Source organism: Coregonus clupeaformis, chromosome 21, assembly GCF_020615455.1.
Source record: "Coregonus clupeaformis isolate EN_2021a chromosome 21, ASM2061545v1, whole genome shotgun sequence".
NCBI classification, from domain to species: Eukaryota; Metazoa; Chordata; class Actinopteri; order Salmoniformes; family Salmonidae; genus Coregonus; species Coregonus clupeaformis.
The window spans coordinates 39,509,358-39,528,384 of NC_059212.1; the positions used below are offsets into that span (position 1 = coordinate 39,509,358).

Genomic DNA, 19,027 nt, shown 5'->3' on the forward strand with positions numbered 1-19,027 from the left:
TATTTTCAAATACATTTAATTCAGGCTGTAATACAACAAAATGTGGAATAAGTCAAGGGTTATGAATACTTCTGAATGCACTGTACATGGAATTTTTTCAATACACACAAAATGAGCCAAGAATCTAAGCATGTTTTCAACCCTTTATTACAATGTTTTTTTTCTTCTCATTTTAGGTATACAAGCTCAAAATGACAGACATTGAAAAGGTATATTTCTGTTATTAAAAATGGCACATTTATTGCTACATTACTGTTATATACATGACAGTTCTCAATATCTACTTTATATATATAAAAAATAGGAAACTGGAGGCACTTTGAGGACATAAATGGATTCTGTCCCCAATGTAAGAGCGACAGTGGGTTTTGTAGCAGTGTGTCTGTCTGTTGATGGGGGCAGAGATTGGCAGACCATGAGACCCCCTGGCAAAATACTAGTTGTGCGTTTTGACAAGGGAAGTTAAGGATACTGTACTCAACATTCTCAGTTTAATATTAACAAAAATTAACACAAATAACATCAATGTTCAGTTTTTCAGACAATTTTTTTTGGTAATAAATCCCAAAACAATTTGTCTTCTGTGAGACAGAAAAAAACTATGGCAGTTTAAACCCTAATCTGGAGGATGGTTATTATTAAAGACAAATGGGCCAAACTGAGAAAATACTGTTGCAATCCAGTATCACTCTGCAGGGGAAAATACTGTTTAGTTGATCACTATAACATCAACTGGCCAGGTACATACTGAACATGTCAATTTCAGATTTTCGATATGAAAACAAAATGTATCTCTGCCCTATTTAGTAGAAAACAAAGTTCAGAACGTTGCAAATAAAAAATAGAAAAGAAAGGACATGGTACTCTATTCTACATGAGTATTGTGTCTAAATCGTCAATGGTTTATACGGAAGATAACAGGTCTGGAAACACTCATCCATTCAATTATAGAAACTGGTAATAGGGCTCAGTAAATCAAAGTGGACTCAGTTGTTTGACAAATTCAGGGATGCCCATCACTAACAGAAACAGAGGAAAAGGGTCAAAAACATGACTTTATATTTTTATATGTACTGAAACACTTCCCTCCCATGTCAATCTTAATCTGTAAAAGGTTCTCTTGGAAAGCCACGCATGCAGTGACAATCACAGTGAAGTTTTCAGCCCTGGTGAGTAACCACTAACCAAAGTCAAAGACCTGCCAAGCTGAAAGGGATTGCTATAAAATGAAACTTGTATGAAAAACATAATATATTGTTCCTTTTTCAACAATATCAGAGTTTGTACTTCTAAATGTTTGCGTGACAAGGCTTGCCAATACTTTGACATATCCATTTTCCTTTAATAGTGAGTATGAAGTAGTAACTGGTTTAAATGATTTATACAGACTATCTCCAAATGACCTGTACTTCCAAAATAGTTTGTGGATGTTCTAGCCATATTAGGAGTGTTGGCGTTTACTACTTTCACCCCTTAGCAACTGGCACTTCATGCTTTTGTCATCATCAAAAAAAAGAGATCACTACGTTTGGGATGGAAAAAGAGATACACTTAAAGTTTGTTCCTGGCATCTAAAATGAGAGTTCTTACATTTAAACAACGTAAACAAACGTAAACAAAAAGAAAGTATGCAATCCAAAAGAAAACTCATACAGCTATATTACAAAGTAAAAAAAAATTAAAATTAAAATAACAAATCACTTCTACAAAAAGGAGGATCCTTACAAACAGGCTTTGTAAATTGTTCAAAACGCCCAATGCTTCCTGTAATTTAAGGAACAAAAATTGTTGTCCGTAGATGGCAGTTGAACGCATTCAAGGGAAGATAGCCATGATATTTCAGGACCCACCCAACAAAAACCAACCCTCTTGAAGTCCAACAACCATTCCTTCCATACTCGTCCAAATAACTGTAGTCTACTTTTAAAAAACAAATTTCCTTACGTCGTACATAAAATCTTTAAGTACGCATGACCTGGACATGTAGGTTTGCCTTGCCAACTGATGACACTCGCTCCACAAAGGTGAAGAGAAAGAAATGAAGGCAGGTGGTTGACTGAGTTTGGGGCCGAGGGTACTGACCATGCGTCCACATGGCCTGGCTGAAATGGAGGCAGAACAGGGGGGTAAAGACGGGTAAGGGAGTAGTAGTGGAGGGGGAGAGGCTTGCTCTGGTTCAGAGCACACACACACTTCCTGCATGTTTCAGTCCAATCTCCCTAAATCAGAGTGAGGAAGTCTTGAGATGACCATGACCGTGTGATCCTGTGGAAAAGTAGGTGAACAGGAAGTGGTTTTCAGCTAGTAGCGAGTCATCATGATCTGTCCTGTCCTGTCCTGTCCTGGGTCTCTGTATGTGTTGGTGGGTGAGGACACCTTCCTCACTGGGAGTGCTTCCACTCCACCCATGGTGACAAACAGATGAAGAGGACAAAAATGGAAGGCTTGTAGGATCCCTGGATCAAATAAATACCCACCATACAAATCCTTCAGACGGGCCTTTGTCTGGGCAGCCCTTACGAGAAGGCATAAACAAAGAAATATGGCCAAAGTTGGCTAGGGTTTCTTTTATCATTGCGCTATATAACAGCACTCTGCCTGCCGATTCATCACTATGACAGTTGAGTATTTTACATTCTGGTGGGGTGGCTGGATACCTCAAACTATACTGTGTTTCAGCCATTTTGAGAAGAAAAAAATTGTGGGGATGACGAGGATTCTAACTCTCCCGAGCCTTGGCGTTATGCATGTATATCAGACTCATAGTTACTCATACAGGTTAGATTCTGATGTCACCTTTGCTTGTAATTAAACTAAGACCTTTTCAGGTGGGAATGGCAGATGACTACCAAAGGACACAAAATCCTATGTTGCTCACATGAGCAATTGATCCAAAAATACTATTTGATCCAAACAAATTTTGCTCCCAACATGTAAAGCAACTTCTCAAAATGTCTTACAAAAACATGACCATTAGGCAGAAAATCATTGCGTTTAAAATTCCTCTGTCTGTGGCCCAGTCTCTCCTTGGAGTTCAGGGTGTTTTTACTCTAAATATTCTTCAAAACTCTCTCTGGTGTATAGGGGTGTATGTGTGTTGCTCTTGTGTTCATGGTCAGGAATGTGGCCACTGGCTTGGCCAGTTGGGTGTGTGTGTGTCTGAGAATGAGCTTCTCCACTATATGTGCTATATGGAGAGCTTTGTGGATTGCTGCATAATAAGACAATAAGGCCACGTCTTCTAAGGGCTGTACAATCAACAGGAGCTGGAAGACACAAACAGGGATCCTTATATTACACACATCTTTCTGCCATTCAAGTCCAAAACAATGTACAAAATTAAATATATATTAAAATACATTCTCGGGATGGAAAAATGCTTTCAGTGTAAACCTATAAAGATATAATGTAGAAAAGATAATGGACCTTTATATATTTTTTAAAATAATATAATCTTTGAGAACTGTGGTCCTCTGTAGCTCAGCTGGTAGAGCACGGCGCTTGTAACGCCAAGGTAGTGGGTTCGATCCCCGGGACCACCCCATACACAAAAAAATGTATGCACGCATGACTAAGTCGCTTTGGATAAAAGCGTCTGCTAAATGGCATATTATTATTAGAACTAACAATCACCTAAATAAAAGCTAGACAGTCAGGGAGAATTGAAAATACCCCAAACAATTAATTTAGTAGTAATTATTTTGATATGTTGAGCAAAAGAACACGGCATTAGCTATGGCAGAATTTGTAGAATTGTAGGAAATTGGCTTAAAAATGCAAAAATGTCTTTACACCACCAAGATGGGGGCCTCTAAGAATGTCAAATTCAGACGGGCCGACCATGCTTATTGCCTCCTGCCACGCCCACCACCTAAGCCCCCTTTTGATCCAGAAAAAACCCCTGTATTATGCTCACACACACGCCACAACAATACATGTGATAGACAGTTACAGTATGACAGCAGACAGTGACGACTTACCTGGGTGTTACATATGGCTGACAGAGTTGTGTCCATCGCCCCCTAACCCGGGATGCCCCCCTCCCATCTGCATCTGGGGGTCCACCCCCGAAACCTTCTCTTCCTCCCTCCGCTTCAGACACGCTGCCTTGGGGTTCAGGTTACGCTCTTTAGGAAGAGGAGACACAGAATCACACAGGGGAGAAGTGGATCTACAGGTTCAGGTAAACCCATGGTGAGCACAAGATAATAGTCAAAGATTTAAGCAAGGGGCAAAAAAACATCAGGTTTTACAGATTCTAGTAAACTGAGAAGGGCTTGGGAGGTTAGGTTTATCTAAGAACGAGAGATGTTAAAAACAAAAAGGCAGGGAGATGTGACAGGCACGGAAGGTATGATTAAGGTGTAAACGCCGCAAGATTCTAGATATGAAACAAAATAGAACAATATATAATTGGAAAATCATGGAGGACAAAAGACCAAACAGAGAAGAGGAGACAGCTGGACAGGACAGAGGAACGGCCAGATGGCAGCAGTGGCGAGGTCACTAAGTGTTTGGCAGAGGTGAAGCCCCCCCCACCCACCTACCTACCTACCTACCCACCTACCTACCTACCTCTGTCCCTTCATCCCCTCTACCCCATCTCTTTTTGGGTTGGGTTTGGTAAGGAAGCCTTCCAGAGCTAAAGGGAAGCCATACCTCGCACCTGCTTCTCCAGGCCCACTATTAAGAGCTAGTTGGCTGGGTGGAGATGGTGGGTGGTACTGGATATATTCCTAAAAGGGGGCCTGCCTCGGATCTCAAGGTCCAATATGAACCCTTTCACTGCCATGCTAGTTGAGTGATAGTTGGCTGGGTGGAGGGTACTGGATAATTTCCTAAAGGTAGGCCTACCTCGGACCTGCTTCTCCAGGCCCATAATGACCTGCGAGGCCTGCTGCAGGATGATGAGTTTGGTCTGGGCCTTGTCGCCGCGCAGGTGCACCTGCACCATCCGACCCAGCTCCCTGAACGCCTCGTTAATGTCGCGCACGCGCACCCTCTCCCGGACGTTGTTGGCCGAGCGGCGCTCCCGCTCACGCTTCTCCTTCTCCTCTGCCGTCAGGTTGTCGTCGCTGGGCGAGGCCACGCTGCAGCTGCTGCTGAGGAGGGAGGGGGTCATTATGGTACACCCCAACACCTGCTGCTTTTACCCTCCTCCACCAAGTTGCCCCTACGGATTTAAGTTACCCCTAAATGCTGACAGTTTCTGCGGATAGTTTGTGGATAGCCAATTGCTGTTCCAGGGCCAGTTCGTCTTTTGTCTGGCATAGTTAGACCTGATCCTAGACCAGCACTTCCTACAGCATTCCCTGCTTCCTGCACATTACTCTATTCACATCCTAGATCAGACTGTGACATCATTCATTGTTTAAGTGCCATATTTGGGCAGTAGGCCAGCAGCTAGAAACAGTGGTAGTCCGGATGGACAGAATGTGTTCAAGTGACGAGGAGGAGGATCACAGATGGATGATCCCGGTGGACAGTGGTGCGGTGGAGCAGGAGAGCGAGAGAGAGAGAGCGGATGGATGGACTGCGAAGAACGCGGTAACAGAATCCTTTTGTTTTTACACGGAGGAATCCTGAGACGAGAGCACTACTGTTACTACTATTGTCCATGAACGCACCATTTAAGACCTTGCAAATGATATACGCAACCAGGATTTATTTTTATTTTTACACAAAGCATGTTTTTCCATCACGTCTCGGGAGACTTTCACTTGGCTAAACAGCGACTTAAGGTTATTTTGTCAAATTGAGTGTTTTTAATGTTGAGTTATGGGTTGACAACCATCATACCAAATGTTCCAAATGGAATCTGACAGAACCCAGACCAACAGTCTACGTCTCCTGCTGATCAAGGTCCAGGATGGGAGTCACTGGGGATAACATGAGGCTTTTGGGGGCTGTCAGTGAAGAGGAAAGAACACCAAGGAAGAGAGGGAGAGGAGGAAAGAGAGCAACTAACCCTCTACCAGGTCTAGAGGTCTAGAGATTGGGAAACAGAAACACAGAGACAGAAGGAGAACTAAATGCAACTGGTGCCGCATGTTAAATACATCAGCGGTCAGAGATGTATTATCTGAATGAGAGGAAGCTGAAATCACTGCTGCCATCTGCAAAAGGAAATGACGGAACGAGAGAGAAAGAGATGGAGACGGGTATGAAGAGGACTTCAACGAAATCAGTAAATTAAAAAGGTTAACATTTGACGAATAAGGGCATGCAACACAGAGACACTGCAATAAGGAAGTGGAGTGAGTTAATACATTGAGGTATGGGATAGGAGCAGAACAGTGAGCCCCTCTCATCCAATCACAACCAGTATCTGCATCTGTATAGCCAATCAGCAGGCAGAATACAGGGGGGCTGGTGATGCATCGCACCAGGCCGTTAACATTATACTCAACCTGGAGCAGCAAGTCCGAGGTCAGAGTGTTTTTTAAATGTGGGAATCCCCTCAGACAAAAAAAATCTTTGCACTTCAACTCGGGCCATTACCCAAAGCTGATCATTTCAATGCAGAAGTCATTATCGGGGCCTGAAATAATTGTAACACAAAGTGTAAAAAGCTAACAGAAACATAATGGGTTGTTAAACTGTGTTTTGCTAAGGCCTCATAAGAAGCACAGTGATGGGAGACAGCGATAGATGCTTATAAGGGAAATCAGAGATATAATGTTAATGGGTCGTTCCACGAAATGAGTGCCTTTTGCACAAATATTGAATTTCAAAAGCCTGTTAAATTAAGTGCCCTTTGATTGAATTCTCCATGTGGTCTATATTAGATTTTTTATATGAATAAAGACTTGCTAAAGTGAACCCTCTGACTTCTAGGAAGAATTTAACCAACATTTCTCCAAGTTCTCACCATCATTGTAAAGTCCTAGCTATTTTGTTGCTTTGACAGTCATTTCTGAAGATTATTTATTTAATGTGATTAGTGGTTCATTTACGTCTGTCCCTGATTTTAAGGTAAAACCTGTTACGTGAATTGAACTCTCGTTTTAATATTGAAACTATCCCTTTTTAAATATTTTTTTCAAAAGATACATTGAACATCTAATAGTCAAATCATAGTATAAAAGCAGGTGAGCTGATTCTACTATTTTTGGCCATTTGCTGGTGTTTTGTGGTGGACAACTGAGCTGGTTGAGTAACACGTCAACCCTGTTACGCATAGAAATGTTTTAACAATTTAAATTTTTGCCACTCCCTGTTGCACACAACAAGCTTCCCCCGGTCACAAGGGGATTTATGGCTGATTTAAGATGAATTTGTCCACCCTATTATGGTCAACCCTGTTACTTTAGCTATATAGTCATTATGTAGTATATATTTTTATCTCGAGATGGGAAAACATGTTTATTAAGTTGAACATGTGCTCTTTATGACAGAATGTAAAAAATTATGTGAATTCAGAAATTATTTTTGGGACCAAGTAAGACTTCTCAAAAGGCACCGAATTGGTGGAACGACCCTAATATAGTGGAGGGGAAGGCAGAGTCACATGAAGCAGCCCAGACAGACAGCCCCATGCTGTTTAGATCAGGCAACACATACGACACCAAACCAGACATGAATCCAGCGGTAGGTTGTATGTGTGCCCACAGCAGCAAAGCCTTAAAGGACCGGAGAAGGGGCCACATCCCACACAGTCTAAATAGCTTCCTTTACTCGTCCCCTTTTCTCCCATCATAACAAACAACTGGATGGTTGCAAACTTGTCTAAAGGGAGCATCTCAATACTTGAAAGTGGCCTCCTCTCCTAGTCTGCTCTCTATCTGAAATGATCTAAAAACATGACTGGTGAAAGCAATATGACTGACACCTTTCCAATGACTTCACATCAATGAAGGAAAAGAGACAAGGAGAGCAAACCACTCAAGAGTATGGAGACACATCCCAGGGCCTTTACTCTGAAGGAAAGGAGACTAGAAGGCCTCAGAATTGGGACACGGCCCTACCCTGGTTCTTTGTCCCGTCTAAACCTGGACCCCAGTGACAGCACACTGACCTCGGACTTGCTGCTCCAGGTTGAGTATAACATTAACAGCCTGGTGCAGAATGAGCAGTTTGGTCTGGGGTTTCTCATTAGTCAGGTGGAGCTGACACATGCGCCCCAGCTCCTTAAAGGCTTCGTTGATGTCCCGCACGCGCAGACGCTCGCGGGCATTATTCGCCACCCGCCGCTCTTTCTCCCGCTCTTTCTTCAACTCCGGCGGCAGATCCTCGTCATCCTCGTCCTCATCATCGTGACTGATGAAGAGTCAATGTAGGCCAAGGGGGGAAGGTTTGGTTGGAAGGGATAGAAGATATATTTACTAACGTGGACAAGACTGTTATGTTCTGTTCTGATCACTTGCTAGATCATTATTAAATGATATCATTCTGGGAGTGCTGTACTACAGTTTCTGGACCATTATAACAAAGAATAAGCTCCTCATTCTTTAAGCAAGAAAACAGGACTTTATATAATCCTCGGTAACATACTTCTGTAAACTCACATACAAAACAGCTTTTCTTTATCAATGTAGAAAATGTCATGGTAAAAGCCAGGTTTATATGTACTGCAATAGCTGTGAAATGATACAATCCAATTTCATCTAGGTTCAAGTCATCAAATTGACAATTCACATTCATAATGCTTATGCCATCAGTTATTAAACTGGGGGTTTCCGCTTCAGAGTTTGTGTGTTATAAGAATGTGTTGATGATACAAACCTTCACTCTCATGGCACCAACAACGGCACGGCTCAAGGAGCGAGAAAAACGTTTGCTATGCCTGAGGAAAACGTTAGCTATGCTGAAATTCTGCCCACCAGGCATAAATAAATAAAAATATCAGTTTAGAATTATTCTCAATTTTTTTTTACTAGGTGTCTATATTTCTGGCCACACCTCCTGAGGTGAGGCTCACATGAATGGATGCAGACTTACTCTGCTCCCGTGTCTGATAGGGAGGAAGAGAAGGTCTGGAAGGAGAACGTCTCTCTGAAAACAACGGTAGACACGAGGGCACACATGATAACAGTGCTATGGAGAATCACCTCTTTTTGGGTGCTGGGGCTGTGTTAAGTTGAAATAAAGACGGTAAACCTGCACTCCCTGAACGGATTTATTTAAATCATTTTCAAGCAACAGATGTCTTAAATGATCAAATAAATCCTAATAATGTTCAGTGAGAGAGAGTTTACCCCCTTTATAATAACAGCAGTACAGTCCCCAGAACAAATCACTCGCTAGCCTAAGCTAACAAGACGGTTAAACAGATCAAAATGTCCCACTTCCGCTACCACCTAGCGCTTATTCACTTTGTAAAAAGTACTGCACAAACAACAATACAAATACTATGTGGAATGCAGTATGGTGTCAAAATGACTTAATTTGATCAACGCGCCAACTGATCAGACAATTTCTACACGGTAATACCTGCCTGAAAACTTCTCTGAATCCTAACTTAAACGAGTGCTTAACGTAAACTTCCAGGTAAATCATGCGTCGACGACGACGACTTGCCTGAACATACGAGTCACATACTTGCATCTCAAGTTAGGATTTGGTAGAATGACTGACTGATTGAAATCATATGAATGTGTGTGTGTCACCACCGCCGTCAGAAGGGTTAGTCACCTGGTTCGGGTGCAGGCCTTCAAGTCTTTCTTCTCCTCCTCTGACTTGTCAGCCACGGAGGAGTTCTCGTCATCCTCCTTGTCCTCCCTTTTGATGTCGGCGCCACTGGACGAGTGTGTGGAGCGAGATAGGCCTGAGGGAAGATTGGGGGGGTTAAGTCAATGCGAAGCACAGCAGATCTTTTGAGAAAGAGGGAGAGTCACAATAATTTTGTCTCCAATCCTGAAATGGCATGAGAGAGGAAAATAAAGAGTGACAGGAAGGAACTAACTGGTGAAGCCCTCAGGCTGGCTGCCAGGCTGGGCTGAGGGAGGGCCATGGTGACCACTAGAGGGCGGACCAGCAGAGTCTTCATGGTGGTTGGACATCTACAGAGCAAAGGAGAAACATGGCATTAGACAGTTACAGTCCTATAGTCTCTTCATAACATTGCAGTTACATTGGTATTACATGAGAGACTGTAGAGAACAGCATGACAATAATCAACAGACAAAATCCTAAACCATCCATATGGCTAGATATGCCCACTATTGATCTATTCATCCCTCCGGTTCATACCAGGCTGGGCAGTCTGTTGGCCAGTCCCAGGCCAGCGTTGTTGAAGGCCTGGGCAAGACCTCCTATCCCAGCACTAAGGAGGCTGTGCATGTCAGTCAGCCCCCCTGGGCCCCCCTGTCCCCCAGCGTGACGCTGCAGCACGTGGATTGCCTCCTCCAGACGGTCCTCCATCTTATTTTGCTGTAGCAGAGAAGGGAGAGGACCGGGGTAAGTATAACGAACACTGTTTATTCATCAACTTATCCAGCTTGCTTCGGACCAAGGTGGTATTTGATCTTCTAAGACTGCTACTCATACCAGTGGAGTTGGACATGACAAGTAACTCACCAGAGCCTGCAGTCCTCCCTCCAAGTTTGGAGAGGGTGTGGCCTGTCCCGAGCCCCGGGACCACTGAGAGGCAGAACCTACAGAGACAGAGAGACATTGAGCATCTGGACAACAACTTTGTCTCTGTGATAATAGTTGGCACTAAAACGCAAGAGTGGGTCTGTCCATCTACCAGGCAAACGGCCATTCGGTTGAAAAGCAGTCAACCGTAACTTGCTATCTAGTAACTCTAGACAAGATGTAATCTAATTATGTCAAATTTCATTATAGAATTAGAGGTTTTATGGTTGGCCATTTCAGACACCACACTCAAAGCACTGGTGTCAAAGAATAACTTAATCTGATCGCTCGATTCCACATTGGACCAACAGTGACATTTGGGCTTCATCTGCCTGTGAGAAAAAAGCTATTTTTTGTCGTTTTCCATGTGGCTGTAACCTTACACCGCAGGATAGGGCCCCCTAAGGACTAAAACAGGTGGGATCCGCTAGGTCAGTGGTTCACTGATGTTTTTGCTTTTACACCTACCCAAATAATTAAATCTCTTTTGCAAAATATCGCCTTACATGCTGACCACAACGCCCGCATCACGTGTGCGTTGCAAAATAAATGTACACATACGTTATTCAATCATTGCACCCACACCGCTCGCGAGCGTCTGCGTAGCCAGGCGCTAAAATCTAACTTGTTTCTATTTGTGACGCTTGACGCGCTGCAAGTCCCGCCTCTCCCATCTCCTCATTGGTTTTTAGGAGCATATACCCATGTGGTTGATTGAAAGATAAACTGAGGTCCACACTCCAGTCCAATTGATGGTGGTAATGCACCTTAAAGTTGGTTGCCAACCGCCATATAAAGTCCACAGAAGAAGAAGAAGTCTGAAGGAGGAGAGATTACAAGAAACAAACTCAGTTTACCCTTTTATCTGTGGATTAATTGTTGGAGTAGAGGACCTTGTGAATTTCAGGTAAAATAACAACCCAATGTTTATATCCCTGGACAAATTAGCTAGCAACAGCAAGATAGCTAGGTAAATTGCCATAAATGTTTAATGCTTTTCGACATGTCCCCAAATTAATATAGTTGGTTTAGAGTTTGTTTTGATATTTCAACCTGCGTATCCTGATCGCGTCTGGTGTGGGTGGACAAAATCAAAATGCACACGATGGCGCGCGAGCGGTGTGGTCAGCATATTAGCCCTGTCTTCAATCATGATCAAATAGGAACTAGCTAGGAATCAGCAGTACGCTCCAACCCACCATTTGGGAAACGGTTTGCTAGGTTTCACTAAGGGCTAACCCAATTGTGATCCTCCTAACTACAGGTGTATTTTCCCTGCTATGACCCGGGAAGAGCTAGCTACAGGTATATTCTCCCTGCCCACTCACCTGCTATGGTCTGGGGGAGAGCTAGCTACAGGTGTATTCTCCCTGCCCACTCACCTGCTATGGTCTGGGGGAGAGCTAGCTACAGGTATATTCTCCCTGCCCACTCACCTGCTATGGTCTGGGGGAGAGCTAGCTACAGGTATATTCTCCCTGCCCAATCACCTGCTATGGTCTGGGGGAGAGCTAGCTACAGGTGTATTCTCCCTGCCCACTCACCTGCTATGGTCTGGGGGAGAGCTAGCTACAGGTGTATTCTCCCTGCCCACTAATCTGTTATGACCTGGGGAGAGCTAGCTACAGGTATATTCTCCCTGCCCACTCACCTGCTATGGTCTGGGGGAGAGCTAGCTACAGGTGTATTCTCCCTGCCCACTCACCTGTTATGACCTGGGGAGAGCTAGCTACAGGTGTATTCTCCCTGCCCACTCACCTGCTATGGTCTGGGGGAGAGCTAGCTACAGGTATATTCTCCCTGCCCAATCACCTGCTATGGTCTGGGGGAGAGCTAGCTACAAGTGTATTCTCCCTGCCCACTCACCTGCTATGGTCTGGGGGAGAGCTAGCTACAGGTGTATTCTCCCTGCCCACTAATCTGTTATGACCTGGGGAGAGCTAGCTACAGGTATATTCTCCCTGCCCACTCACCTGCTATGGTCTGGGGGAGAGCTAGCTACAGGTGTATTCTCCCTGCCCACTCACCTGTCATGACCTGGGGAGAGCTAGCTACAGGTGTATTCTCCCTGCCCACTCACCTGCTATGGTCTGGGGGAGAGCTAGCTACAGGTATATTCTCCCTGCCCACTCACCTGCTATGGTCTGGGGGAGAGCTAGCTACAGGTATATTCTCCCTGCCCAATCACCTGCTATGGTCTGGGGGAGAGCTAGCTACAGGTGTATTCTCCCTGCCCACTCACCTGCTATGGTCTGGGGGAGAGCTAGCTACAGGTGTATTCTCCCTGCCCACTAATCTGTTATGACCTGGGGAGAGCTAGCTACAGGTATATTCTCCCTGCCCACTCACCTGCTATGGTCTGGGGGAGAGCTAGCTACAGGTGTATTCTCCCTGCCCACTCACCTGCTATGGCCTGGGGGAGAGCAAGCTACAGGTGTATTCTCCCTGCCCACTCACCTGCTATGGCCTGGGGAGAGCAAGCTACAGGTGTATTCTCCCTGCCCAATCACCTGCTATGGTCTGGGGGAGAGCAAGCTACAGGTGTATTCTCCCTGCTCACTCACCTGCTATGGCCTGGGGAGAGCCTACTGGAGTAGATGGAGATGAAGGGAAGGTGTTGCTGTTGTGGTCCGAAGGATAAATCTACACAGAAACAAAAACATGAAACGGTCATTCAATAGTAAGATCTGTGACACAGAAAACAGCATAACAGAAACTCAGCATTCTCTATTATTTGCAGATTTGGTTTTATCTTAGTCTTGGTAGATAAATCAACATTGCGTAATCACTGAAGACTATGCTTGATGTGGTCTGCGCCACTCTACTCACTGATGCCAGGGCTTTGCCGATCTCATCTCCTGAGCTAGGTGGAGCTATCCCCCGGTTGGCTGGGAGGGAACAACAGGGTAGACAGCAAACCATTAGAACTGACATTTCCAATTGAGAGAAAATATGGAGGTAAAGGAAGAAACAAAGGAAAAGCCAGAAAGTGAGAGAGAGATAAAAACAGTCTACAGAGTGTCAGTGGTAGACAGTCGTACCCATGATGGTTTCTGTTCCGTTGATGGGGGGTGTGTGGTTGGGGACTCCGTAGCCAGTGGACCCAGGGTGAAAGCTCCCGTTCACCTCGCTGCCGTGCAGGGGGTAGTTCTGGGGCGAGAGTGGCAACGGCTGGCGCTTCTGCACAAAAACAGGCTTAGTCATTTTCTGGGCGATGAGTGAGAGAGAGAAATGGCAGTGTATTCTATACTACTATACAGTGTGAGTCAGTAGTCTCACCAGTCTGTCCTGGGGGTTGATGGCAGTGAAGGGGGCGGGCTGCCCCAGGTGAGGGGAGTTACCCAGCACAGCAGAGTAGCCCGGCTGCCCCATCGGCCCGGCAGAACTCCACGGATCAGGGGAGGGGTGCAGACCTTCTGTCAGGGGGGAACCAGGAGGAGGGGTGTTTGTGTGTGGAGGGAGTGGTGAGAGGGGAGTGTTTGTGTAGAGGGGAGAGGGTGATGAGGGGGGTGGGGGGTACAGGGGAGGAGGGAGGGGTGTTTGTGTGGAGGGGAGGGGTGGGGGGTACAGGGGAGGAGGGAGGGGTGTTTGTGTGGAGGGGGGTGGTGAGAGGGGGTGGGGGTACAGGGGAGGAGGGAGGGGTGTTTGTGTGGAGGGGGTGGGGGTGGGGGGTAGTGAGAGGGGGTGGGGGTACAGGGGAGGAGGGAGGGGTGTTTGTGTGGAGGGGGTGGGGTGGGGTGGTGAGAGGGGGGTGGGGAGAGAGAAATAGAAGAGAGCCAGAGAGCAAGAGGGTGAGCACCAGAGGGACAGCAGCCACCAGAGATAAGACAATAAGAGGTCACATCCGCCTGATGACTTCATCCTACTGTACACAGACAGACAGGCAGGGCATGAGGAGTATCATGTTAGCTCATGGCTATGATGACTCACTACCTCACTGCCTTAAGGGGTTTCAACACGGACTCACTACCTCACTGCTTTAAGGGGTTTCAACAGGGACTCACTACCTCACTGCCTTAAGGGGTTTCAACAGGGACTCACTACCATAAGGGGTTTCAACAGGGACTCACTACCTCACTGCCTTAAGGGGTTTCAACAGGGACTCACTACCTCACTGCTTTAAGGGGTTTCAACAGGGACTCACTACCTCACTGCCTTAAGGGGTTTCAACAGGGACTCACTACCATAAGGGGTTTCAACAGGGACTCACTACCTCACTGCCTTAAGGGGTTTCAACAGGGACTCACTACCATAAGGGGTTTCAACAGGGACTCACTACCATAAGGGGTTTCAACAGGGACTCACTACCATAAGGGGTTTCAACATTGACTCACTACCACACTGCCTTAAGGGGTTTCAACAGGGACTCACTACCACACTGCCTTAAGGGGTTTCAACAGGGACTCACTACCTCACTGCCTTAAGGGGTTTCAACAGGGACTCACTACCTCACTGCCTTAAGGGGTTTCAACAGGGACTCACTACCTCACTGCCTTAAGGGGTTTCAACAGGGACTCACTACCTCACTGCCTTAAGGGGTTTCAACAGGGACTCACTACCATAAGGGGTTTCAACAGGGACTCACTACCATAAGGGGTTTCAACAGGGACTCACTACCACACTGACATAACGGGTTTAATTTTTTACATTGACATTTTAGTCATTTAGCAGACGCTCTTATCCAGAGCGACTTACAGTTAGTGAGTGCATACATTTTCATACTGGGACTCACTGCTATAAAGGTGTTTCAACAGGAAGAATGAGACAATACAGGCAGTAATGGGGCACATACATTCAGTGGCCAGTTTATTATGTACACCACCCTGTTCTCGAAAATGGATCGCTCCTAAAGACAGTGAGTCACGTGGCCATGGCTTGCTATTTAAAGCAGGCAGACGGGCATTGAGGCATTCCGTTACTGTTCGATTGAATGTTAGAATGGGCAAAACGAGTGACCTAAGCGACTGAGCGTGGTATGATCGTTGGTGCCAGGCACGCCGCTTCCAGTATCTCAGAAACACTCCAATCAGCTAAACACAAGAAGAAGTGGTTCCAGTGGGAAAGCGATCACCAACACTGGACAATTGAATGGAAAAACGTCGCCTGGACTGATCAACCCTGGTTCCTGTTGAGTCATGCGGAGTCAGGATTTGGCATAAGCAGCATGAGTCCATGGCCCCTTCCTGCCTGGTGTCAACGGTACAGGCTGGTGGCGGTGGTGTAATGGTGTGGGGAATGTTTTCCTGGCACACGTTAGGTCCCTTGATACCAATTCACCAATGTTTCCATTCCCTGTAGAATTCAGGCTGTTATGGAGACAAAGGGGAGTCCGACCCGGTACTAGATGGGAGTACCTAATAAACTGGCCACTGAGTGTATATGACATCAGTGGTCAGCTAATACATTACTTCAATAATCACCTCACCCAAAATTGCGTTTCGGACCACTTTCTCCATGTTGCAGAGTTATCAAAGTGGGTAAACCCATAGTGTTAAGCATATTGTGTAGTTTTGGCCCCCAGACATGATCTGGTATACACTATACTAACCTTGCATATAGAAGGAGCCGGGGTAGCCCACGTTTCCAGGCTTGGAGGCAGGATACCCTGCACCATCTCTGTTATAGTCCTCTCCTGAGGCCGACGCATAGACCTACACCACACACAGCAGGGAGATGGGTGAAATCGGACACATCAAACAGGTTTCACGTTTTAATGTCACGTGCACAAGTACAGTGAAATGCCTTCCTTGCAAATTCTAAACCCAACAATGCAATAAATCAATATCAATGTAGTACTAAAATAACATAAGGTAGATCAAAAAACACCAGAGAAATAAAAATAAGAACAGTAGAAATAATTTATATACAGGGTCAGTTCCAATATATGTACAATGTGCAGGGATACTGGAGTGATAGAGGTAGATATGTATAAGAGTAAGGTGACTAGGCATCAGGATATATGATAAACTGTGTAGCAGCAGCATATGATGATTGTATGCGAGTGTGTGTGTGTATAGTCAGTATAAATGTGTGTGCATGTAGTCCCCTGTAGCTCAGTTGGTAGAGCATGGCGCTTGCAACGCCAGGGTTGTGGGTTCGTTTCCCACGGGGGGCCAGTATGAAAATGTATGCACTAACTGCAAGTCGCTCTGGATAAGAGCTTCTGCTAAATGACTAAAATTTAAAAATGTACTGTGTGTGAGTAAATGGAGTGTGAGTGTGTAGAGTCCTGTGAGTAGGCATAGAGACAGTGCAAAAAGGGTCAACTCTGATAGTCCGTGTAGCCATTTTGTTAGCTATTTAGCAGTCTTATGGCTTGGGGATAGAAGCTGTTCAGGAGCCTGTTGGTGTCAGACTTGATGCACCACTACCTGTTTTTTTATTTTTATTTTTTATTTCACCTTTATTTAACCAGGTAAGCCAGTTGAGAACAAGTTAATTTACAACTGCGACCTGGCCAAGATAAAGCAAAGCGATAAAAACAACAGAGTTACATATGGGGTAAACAAAACATCAAGTCAAAAATACAACAGAAAATATATATACAGTGTGTGCGAATGTAGTAAGTTATGGAGGTAAGGCAATAAATAGGCCATAGTGCAAAATAGTTACAATTTAGTATTAACACTGGAATGATAGATGTGCAAAAGATGATGTGCAAAGAGAGATACTGGGGTGCAAATTAGCAAAATAAATAACAATATGGGGATGAGGTAGTTGGGTGGGCTAATTTCAGAATGGCTGTGTACAGGTGCAGTGATCGGTAAGCTGCTCTGACAACTGATGCTTAAAGTTAGTGAGGGAGATAAGAGTCTCCAGCTTCAGAGATTTTTGCAATTCGTTCCAGTCATTGGCAGCAGAGAACTGGAAGGAATGGCGGCCAAAGGAGGTTTTGGCTTTGGGGATGACCAGTGAGATATACCTGCTGGAGCGCAGACTACGGGTGGGTGTTGCTATGGGCTACCCCGGCTTCCTCTTGCCGTGAGGAAGCAGAGAACAGTCTATGGCTTGGGTGGCTGGAGTCATTAACATGGTATTTTCTAATGATTTCCAAGTGATCTGAAATAGTAGACTATGTGTGGTCAAAACCTTGTATCCCGTCTTGATTAGGCCACCCACCCACACATTGAACACTGCTCAAATGTTTGGTATGTCAATTGAGGAGTACATTTTTACAATCTCTTTTTACTGCATAATTCAAAATCAACAGCCTATGTGGCATTTGAGGACTCTGGGGCTTTGACTTTACTATAGAACTAAGCAGTGTGGAAGGTTTTCTTAGGGGATGTTCTGTTACTAAGACAACAAATGGATTTTAAACAGACAAGAATTCCACACACAGTTTTAGTAAAATAGCCTTTTGGTCACATGTTAACTACATGAAAACTCTGGCTACATCTAAACAGTGTGTAAATATACTTTTTTCATTTTCATGAAATGATTTAACCTATACTGATGAAATGAACTAGCCTATACACAGTATAGCCTAAACTCTGTGTGCTCCTATACAATCCGCTGGATGTAGGTTCAGTAAACTCCCTTGAACCAATGACAGGGATGCTGCCATTAACCCAGAACAATATCTGAACTCCTTATGATCCGTGGATCTAACGTTGTCTTGATGTTCCGTTACCAAGACAACAAATTGATTCTTTACTGGCTGAGGAGAGGGATTTCGCCATAAACCCACTGCTTCTTCTCTGTGATCTCAGGGTCTTACGGCTAGGTTTGAGATGTATACGGTGTGTGTGGGGATGCGGTACACACATGATCCAGTCTTCTCTGTCTCTTGCATGTCACTAAAGAGGTGAAGGTACTGAGGTTGGGAACTAGCAGAGGCCACAGAATCAGGCCAATTCTGGTAGGCATGAGATAATAAAACTATGGGCCAGACGACTCAGTTCCTACACAGTGAAGTTGTTTCTCTAATTTGATTAAACAGAGAGAGGAAGAGAGGAAGAGGGGGAATGGAGAGATGCACTCCTAATTACTGTGCCATCTGCCCATTCCTGGACTGCAGCCAACTCTACAGGCAGCTGGGATAGAGGGATGGGGGAGGGAGAGAAAGAGTGAGATGGAGGAAAAGAGAGCGGGGGAGGGTGAGAAAGAAACAGAAAGGAGGGTGGGAGCAGGGGGAGCAAGCAGAACTCACAAGAGGGAGGGAGGGAGTGGAGAGAAGGAAAACAGATGAAAGGTGAACAGCCGACACTGTATAGAGGAGGTTTAGTGAAGTCAGGTCATGGTCTGGAAGTCATCAAGCCTCATTTTATACCTTATGCAATGGGCGGGTGAGGATGCTGGGCTGGAAGGAGTGCATGCACATCTATAAAATAAATGGCCTACAAATAAAAGCCACTATAAATACATAAGTCTAAATAAATTAATGGGTGAATGAGTAGGGCTCAGTTTATTTTTTCACCTCGTTGGCAGTGCAAAAGCACACAGCTGT

The 19,027-nt window shown here is 45.0% G+C and overlaps 1 protein-coding gene across 3 annotated transcripts in view; it reads right to left on the reverse strand.

The window, feature by feature from the left end:
- Positions 1-131: 131 nt before the first annotated feature.
- The window catches only part of tcf3a (transcription factor 3a), a 40,295-nt gene continuing 21,399 nt past the window's right edge, over positions 132-19,027 (reverse strand). The window contains exons 9-21 of one of the 3 annotated variants that reach the window (XM_041842637.2): positions 16,127-16,229; positions 13,858-13,994; positions 13,620-13,758; positions 13,408-13,466; positions 13,143-13,221; positions 10,519-10,595; positions 10,192-10,371; positions 9,905-10,001; positions 9,634-9,766; positions 8,941-8,994; positions 4,855-5,099; positions 3,981-4,127; positions 132-3,266 (exon numbers count right to left, since the gene is read on the reverse strand). In XM_041842637.2, the coding sequence (XP_041698571.1) occupies positions 3,988-4,127; positions 4,855-5,099; positions 8,941-8,994; positions 9,634-9,766; positions 9,905-10,001; positions 10,192-10,371; positions 10,519-10,595; positions 13,143-13,221; positions 13,408-13,466; positions 13,620-13,758; positions 13,858-13,994; positions 16,127-16,229 (1,443 nt within the window). In that variant the 3' untranslated portion in view covers positions 132-3,266; positions 3,981-3,987. Of the gene's footprint in view, positions 3,267-3,980; positions 4,128-4,854; positions 5,103-8,017; positions 8,260-8,940; positions 8,995-9,633; positions 9,767-9,904; positions 10,002-10,191; positions 10,372-10,518; positions 10,596-13,142; positions 13,222-13,407; positions 13,467-13,619; positions 13,759-13,857; positions 13,995-16,126; positions 16,230-19,027 lie in introns of all 3 variants that reach the window. The other 2 variants (XM_041842635.2, XM_041842638.2) reach the window with 2 other exon arrangements.